The sequence below is a fragment of the Vicia villosa genome, unplaced genomic scaffold (genome assembly GCF_029867415.1).
Source record: "Vicia villosa cultivar HV-30 ecotype Madison, WI unplaced genomic scaffold, Vvil1.0 ctg.003591F_1_1, whole genome shotgun sequence".
Taxonomy (NCBI): domain Eukaryota; kingdom Viridiplantae; phylum Streptophyta; class Magnoliopsida; order Fabales; family Fabaceae; genus Vicia; species Vicia villosa.
The window spans coordinates 215,106-223,179 of record NW_026706247.1 but is presented as its reverse complement, the minus strand read 5'-3'; the positions used below and the strand labels follow the sequence as shown (position 1 = coordinate 223,179).

The 8,074-nt window shown below is 31.9% G+C and overlaps 1 protein-coding gene across 2 annotated transcripts; it reads right to left on the bottom strand.

The window, feature by feature from the left end:
- Nucleotides 1–219: 219 nt before the first annotated feature.
- On the bottom strand, nt 220–3,639 carry LOC131641241 (tubby-like F-box protein 7). 2 transcript variants are annotated; one of them, XM_058911544.1, is made up of 5 exons: nt 3,093–3,639; nt 2,465–2,552; nt 1,955–2,084; nt 1,050–1,783; nt 220–573 (listed from the first exon to the last, which is right to left on the bottom strand). In XM_058911544.1, coding segments are annotated over exons 1-5 (1,272 nt in total). In that variant the 5' UTR covers nt 3,411–3,639; the 3' UTR covers nt 220–571. The 2 variants fall into 2 exon arrangements, with proteins under 2 accessions (XP_058767527.1, XP_058767525.1); XM_058911542.1 differs by lacking the exon at nt 220–573 and having other exon boundaries at nt 869–1,783; nt 3,093–3,638.
- Nucleotides 3,640–8,074: the final 4,435 nt, after the last annotated feature.

The window sequence follows — 8,074 nt, the reverse complement described above, 5'->3', positions numbered from 1 at the left end:
CTCAGTTCTCACCAAATCATATATAATTCATTTATTAAATCAATCAAACTTTTAATTCAAACTGATATATAATAATATAAGTCAAATTCAACTCATTGAATTTTAGAAGTTTAATTTGATTCATAATTGATTTTTAGAAGTTTAATTTCATGATTTAATTTCAACTAATTTGATTCATAAATTAACAAAATTATCCAATCGAATCTCAACTATTTTCAATTTGTCAGACATATACCATACAAATGTATTCTTATTGAAAAAAGTATCTTGGATGATAGAGTTTTACAGTTGGCGATATCAACTAAATACCTCTCGTTTATGAAAATCTTGTCTCATGGATTTGTTACATAAATGGAAATGCCACCCCTTCACGTTTAAGTAGTGGAGCCTAACTTTTTAATCCCTTTTCACTCAATCAAGGTATGGCCCCAAAAACGTGATATTAAAAATAGAATAAACAGCACATGGGTGATTCATGCATCATTTATCTCACAGCTACCTGCTTTATCAATTGTCCCTCCTTAGGCATCTGATGCAGCTTTAGCTTCACCATCACGGTAAGCCTTTTTCTTCCTAAAATAAAACAATATACTGTTTTTAGTTCAACATGCACGTGTTTTCTTAATATGATCAACCACTTTCTGGTGGACTATAATAATCCACATCACAGAAGTGACCAGATCCAAGAATATATACCAAGTTTTTGATATTCAATCCATCTTTTTGATAATTTGGTCTTTCTATCTAAACCGAATCCTTAATGATAGCAAATTTATTTCTTACATCAGGGTCCAAAAACATTGTCATAATATTGACATAAGAGCAAATATAAGGTAAAGGATTATCTGAGACAAAGACCATAAATATATGAATTTGGAAGATGCCATGTTGTATTCATATTAAAATTAGTAACAGTGTAACATTTACAACAAGCTTCTTGTAAAAATAATTAAAGACTCGGTAGAATTAAAAGGAAATAATAATAACTAATCACTTTATAGCATTCTGGAATAAATAAAAGCATGTTATACCCAAATTATATTACTCACAAGCCAGTTTAGTGCCAAAGCTAGTTAAGCATATCGCAAATGCCTGGAAGGCGGATAAGGGCTGTCTATAGTCCATGGTGAAAGTATCATCCCCTACTTTACCAAACTGGAGTAGAACAGTTTCTTGATCACCTTTTCCTTCGGGTTGGCTCTGGTCAACAGTGGCAATCAGCTGAAAGTTCTTCACTGATGCCACTGTTACCCGACCGTGGAAGTTCAAGCACCAGCATTGCAAATGTTCGTGCCACCTTGGAGCTTTGTTTTTCAAGATTGTGTGTGCAGAAGGTTTTTTGCGGGGCATCATGTGGTCAGCGAAAGACTTGGCATCTAAGCTTTTAGCCGTTGATGAGACAGTAGACTTGAGAGAGCAAGGGTCCATCTTGTGGCCATCACAAGACTTGCCATCTGAGCTTTCACCCATTGGTGAGACAGTAGATTTGAGAGAGGTAGGGTGCGTCTTGTGGCCATCGAACGACTTGCCATCTGAGCTTTCACCGATTGATGAGGCAGTAGAATTAAGAGAGCAAGTCATTCTTCTTGGCCCTCTTGATTTCAAAAGGTTGAACTTGTAAGAGACGTTCCCCACCTCAAAGTTTCCAGCAGGGACATGAGGAACATGAGGGCTTATCTGTTTGCTTGCAAAACGACGGCTAGATTTGGCACATGATGGTTTGGCACCATTATGGGGTGGACGGCTGTCATAAATTGTGAAGTTGGTGCCAAGAAAATCCGAGCTATAAAGACATTTCAGTAACTTGGTCATTAAGTACACAAAAGGTAAAGCAAAAGACTAACATCAATGGTTTTTCAATCCAAAAAGAAAACAAAAATACAGATGAGTACGCAACCTCCTAGCTACAAACACAGATTTCGGTATAGGTTTCAATACAAATCAAGAGCTTTACCTTAGCTTGCCAACATAAGCATTGCTTCCTTGGGATAAGTCATCAGCATCAAGCGATATAACATACTCAATATGGGTACCACACCTATATCTTTTAGCTGCTAATAGAAACTTCCCTTTGTCTGTGAATGCTGAAGATGGGCATAACAGAAAAGAGGTGCGGGAAAAAAAGCATTAACTCAACTCATCAAGGAAAATATAAAATAGAAATCATAGTGTGAACATCATCCAGCTATATTTGTTGAAATATTTAGAAAAATAAGCCTTGTACTATCATAATTTGAAATTTTAATCACTATCACAGTTAAAAGCAAGTACTACCACACAAATAACATTTATTTATTACAATCCCTCATAGTATTTTGATTTAGCTAATAATTAAAAAACTCGCAGATTTTTCAACCGAATGAAGAGTCAAAAGCTTACCGCCACCAAACATATTTTTTTCCAGTAAATAATTTTCTGCCATTGAAACAGGCCAAACAAATTATTTTATCAAAACAAAACTTACATGATGTAAGGGAAAGATAGAGGTAAAATGTGGAAGTCTTCTTATCCCGCTTAATTAGACATTGATGAGGTAGGTCTCGTGGTCCTGGCTGGAATTAGTCAAAACATAACAAGATTTTCAAACACCAAAAACCCTTAATTCAATTCAATTCATGTCTCATTCAATACAAAACAAATAGTAAATAGCCATCAGTTGAACAAAATTAGTCAACAATATGACAAAATCATAACAAGCAAAGAAACTTTCATCGCAGCACAATCAATTAACAAGCACTGCAGAAACAAACCATTAAATTAACAAAAAAATACTAGTAATCTGTTATAACTACAAATCTATTAGATGAATTGAAACCATCATGTTCCCTAAACACTATTCCTCCATCTTTTGCACTTCAAACACATAAAACAACAATAAATCAATACTAATACCCAGTTAACAGACACCTCAATTACAATATTTAAACTAACACTAATTTATATTAACTCGAAGAAGTATTCGGGGCCATAAATAACATAAAAAATATATATTCAAATTTTTTCAAGGCCATAAATAACTCAACAGAAAGAAGAAGAAAAAAAGCTAAAACGAAAACAGAGAGAAAAAATAAGACTAATTTCTTCAGCAGGACCTGTTTAAGACAAGACGGAAAAGTGATTCTTCCGTCACGCGGTGACATTACGGTCTCCCGCGTAACATCTCTCCACCGTTTACAAACGCAGGCGCAAGCGACGACGTCTTGACGGCGCGGCCACTGTTCCTCAGCGGCGTCAACTCGTTTAATAATCTCCGCAAGTAGATCCGGCAGCATGGTAGACCAATCAGTTCCGTCCTCCGGTTCACAGACGGCGGTTCCATTCCGGTCATCACCGGTAGCATCGAGAGATGACGGAACTTCCTTAAAGGATCTCGAGAATTTGCCAGATCGAAAAACCTTCATCAACGACATGTGTTACAACAATGGATTCTAGAGAGAGAATGGTTCTAGAGAGAGAGAATGGTTCTAGAGAGATGATTCTACCATACAGAGAAGAAAAAGGAAGAATGTTAACGAGTGAGGAAAAAGAAAGGCGGTGATGGAGAGCTGATAAAGAGACCAGCAGGTGAGGGAGATCCGAGAGGAGAGGGTGATGAGATGTTGAATGACCGGTTCGTGAGGTTATCAAAGCATGGTTTGAAAAGTGTGCTGTTTATGACTTGTTGTAATAATACGATTATGACTTTGTCTAAGCTGGATTAATAACACTAATTACCCTATTTAATCGTTCTGTGTTTTTCACTAGTTGTTGTATTAAGTCTTACACCTTCCGGTCACTATTATAAGAAAAAAAAAATGGTCTAATTCTTGGTCACTATTATAAGCAAAAATCAATTATTACTAAATCATTTAATGCTGTAATTCCTAAGATACCCCTATATTTCATTTTCCAATACTTCATTAAATTTAATAAAGAGGATATTATAGTAAATTTAATCAATGTTTTCTCCAAAATCTAAAAAGTTAACTACACTTAATTAAATTTCTTAATAATCGTGAAAACCATTTTTTTTTTCTTTTAAATGTGACCGGAGGGTGTACAAATAAAGTAAAAAACAAAGCTCTAGAAACAAGTTGTCACGTAACGATGTTGTTATAATTGGTTAATTGCGATTGCGAGTTGCTAATTGCATTTTTTTTCGTTTCTTACTTATGACTTGATTGATTGATTGTGGAATTTTATTACTTGACATGTGCGCATGTTTGCTCAAATTGGTTGGGAATTTTATTCATATTACTACATTACAAATTAATTTTTTTGGTTTCACATTATAAACCAATTTGAACCAATGGTTTATTAAATAAAGTCTTTTTCTTTTAGATGTAAAATAAAGTCTTTTTAAATCTAGATAAAGTCCACAAAACTAGATTATTGACTTTTTCATCAACGATTGATTCATTAATATTTTTGTTTTACTTTGGTATTAAGTAAGCATAAAGACATGTAATAAAAATATTATTTTTATGCATGGTATTTTATCTCTACTATGGAAAAATTATGTATATCTTCATTCTAAAAACTATTTGAACAGGAGTAGTCAAAAAATTCTAGAAGGTTCAACAACAAGTAACAATAAAAAAATAGAAATTCAAATAGTACACAATAGATATTACTATACATATTAGTTTGTATCTATCTACTATCTATCTATAAAAAAAATAATTGTATATTCTTCTTAGTTTACCCTTTTTATTTAAAATATTTATAGTACATAAAAATTAATGAGTAATTAAAAAATGTATCAATTAATTTATTATATCAAACATTAATAAATTCTATTAATGACAAGTGACGCTTTTTAAAAAAAATTATTCAAAAAAGAAATATCTAAAACATTATTTTTCACTTATTTTAAAATATTTCTCGCATTTATTTTTCTCACATTTTTCATTTTTATTTTAATTTTTTTCTATTTATTTATTTATTTATTATCACTAAAAATATAAATAATTTATTTTTTATAATTTATATATGTCACGGGTCACTATAAATACAATATTTATTTTATTTTAATCAATCATTGTCTTAATTGGATAGACAAAATCCTTATTTTTAAATATTAATTATTTTCATTTTTCAATAAGTGAATCATTTCAAATTTTACATTTGTATTTACATTTTACATCGCATCAAATAATTTTTTATCTCACGGGTCATTATCAACACAATATCTATTTTATTTTAATCAACAACTACCGTTATTTGAAAGAAAAAATTTATTTTCAAATGTTAAATTTTCATTTTTTTTCCTCCACCTCGCAAATCCTTTTTATATGTGGTTATTTAATATAATTAAGTTTTTATGATCATTGTTCATTTATAATTAAGTCACTCATTTTAAATTTACATGGGTCTAAATACATTTTATACAATATCAAATAAATTTAGTTGTACGAGAACAGTATCTTACTAGTTAGTTATTATAGAAAAACAATGTTAGGTTGATGACCATCACTATAAAAGAAATTAAATAAATTGGTATGGTAACGAGGGTTTTCCATTGGTGAAAAGAATATCTAAAAGAAAGAAAAATAATTTTATGAGGCTCAAAGTATAAAATTTGGTGAAACTTTATAAATAAAGTTGAATCGTATATGTGTGACTCGAAGCTACACTTATATTGAAAGGACAATTACAATGGTTTTCAGGTTTTTCGTGTGAAACACAAGTAGTCATTAAATGCAGATCAAAGGTTCATATGGAAGGAAATGAAAGTTGCACAAGAAATAACATTCTCAACAAAATGTAACTAACAAAAACAACAACAATAACATAATATTTTACTTATGTGAACAAAAACAACAACATAAAATATTTAATCTCGTCTTAATAATAACAACAATAAATCTAAATCTTTTACTACCTCAACAAAACCAACAAAATAACTAAACAAAAACAACAATATACAACCTATAAGGTTTACTGTCGCAACAACAAGAAAAACAACAAACCCTAATAGACAAATAGTTAGAGCAACCACAACAACATAACTCATAACATTAATGGTGAAAATGTTTCACGTACTAGATATGTGAAGACGAAGACAAAGAAATGAGGTTATGTGTTCCCGTCTTGCAGGTTTCATGCCAATTTTACTTAATTTATAAAAGTTGGAGAAGATATGTCGGAGTTTTGTAGAAAAATAGTGTGCGGATGTTTATGGAAATTATGGTAAGACGTGAGAGGTAAGGGTTTCACTTACAGTAATAGGGCGCAGTTCTATTTAGAAGTGAAATAAATATCACTTATAAAGGTAACACTTTCCACCACGGTTGAAAGAAGCAATTGTGTTGAATAAAATGTCCCTACATTTCACCATGGTTGTTAGTTTGGATTGTAACACCCTAAACCCCAACTTCTTTATTTATAAAAACATGCGGATAATTTTCTCAAACAGTGTAACACGTTCTCAACATACATCTTTATTCAACAAAATTATAAAACGTAGGAGAAGAGTTAACTCAAAATAACATCTTTAATTGTCTCAAATTATAAAATACTTCATTTACAAAAATATTTCAAAAACTTTAGCAAAAATAAAAACAGGTAATCGATCCTGGTGTTACACGATCAGATCGACAACTAAACTAAGTTAAACTCGAAAAGTAGTAAATAATGAAGAAAACCACTACGCCATCTTCCAACTCAACACCAGCTAAGTCTCCTCTACATGAGTACTTGTACCATAGAGGTAAATTATAACATAAAAACAAACATGGGGTGAGAATACATTCATAAATGTTAGCGATGCACAACATAGAAACAAACATTGGATGTCTGAGTTATGTTGCTGATTAACCCCATCACTGGTCCCCTCTCTGAACCCAGACTCGTCATGGGTCCCCTCTCTGAACTTGGACTCAATAAGTGGACCAAAGTCCCAGAATCACCTCAAACGGACTTAGGAAACTCAAGTTACGCATAAACAAGACGGTTAATCCCCTTCTATGTCTACCTACAATTTTCTACACTTTTCTCTATATAAAACATGCCTATTTGAATCCCAATTGCCCCAACACACACAAATAAACATAACCCTAAACAACATGACTAAAACATCACAGATTCAACATTTTATGACATCAAAAATCATAGTTTCAACATTTAACTCTCGCCTTATCATAATGCATCATCATATTTTACGAATTCATAACTTATACTCCCACTTTATTATAAAGTATCAACATAACTTATCAATTCAACTTTCACATTATTATAAGGGATCAACATATTTTATTAATTCATAACTTTTATACCCTCGCCTTAACATGAGGCATCAACATAATATATCAATTTAACTCTCACCTTATCACAAGGCATCAACATATACTATCAATTCAAAATCTACAATCAATAAGGTACATAAAGAAATCATATCATATTAACCGCCTTAGAAAGATTTTGCACAAACTCTATTATGCCTCAAACATCATCAAAAAGAAAAGAAAAAGGAAGAAGGAATGAGGGTAAGGACCCCTCGCTACCTATCTGCTTGATCATTCATACATGATAATTCTCCCTACCTCGAATTCGAAGAAAGTTGAAGCTACGGTTATGGAGTTTGTTTTCTCCTTCAAAAGCCTCCTAGGGTTTGCTCTTATTTCCTTTTCCTTTTTTCACAACTTTTTCACGTAGTGATCACTTTTCTCTCATTCCCCCTATTTAAAATAAAACCTAATTCTCTATTTATTTTAATTAATTCTAAAAAGTCATCTCAATTCTCAATAATTCCACCTCTTTACTTATTTTTTCTAAAAACTCTACTTTTCTCCCTAACACATAATTTCCCATATTTTGATATTATTTTAACTGAATAAAAAATTTAATTTAATTCTAATTTACCAATAAACTATAATGTCTCACTTCTACACTAATTTTAATACTATAAAATTCTATCCAAATTCACCAACTTAAGAGAGAGAGAGAGAGAGAGAGAGAGAGAGAGAGAGAGAGAGAGAGAGAGAGAGAGAGAGAGAGAGAGAGAGAGAGAGAGAGAGAGAGAGAGAGAGAGAGAGGAGTACCTCGTTTGAAGAAAATCAGAGATGCAAACGAGACCAGAATAAGGTGGCACAGT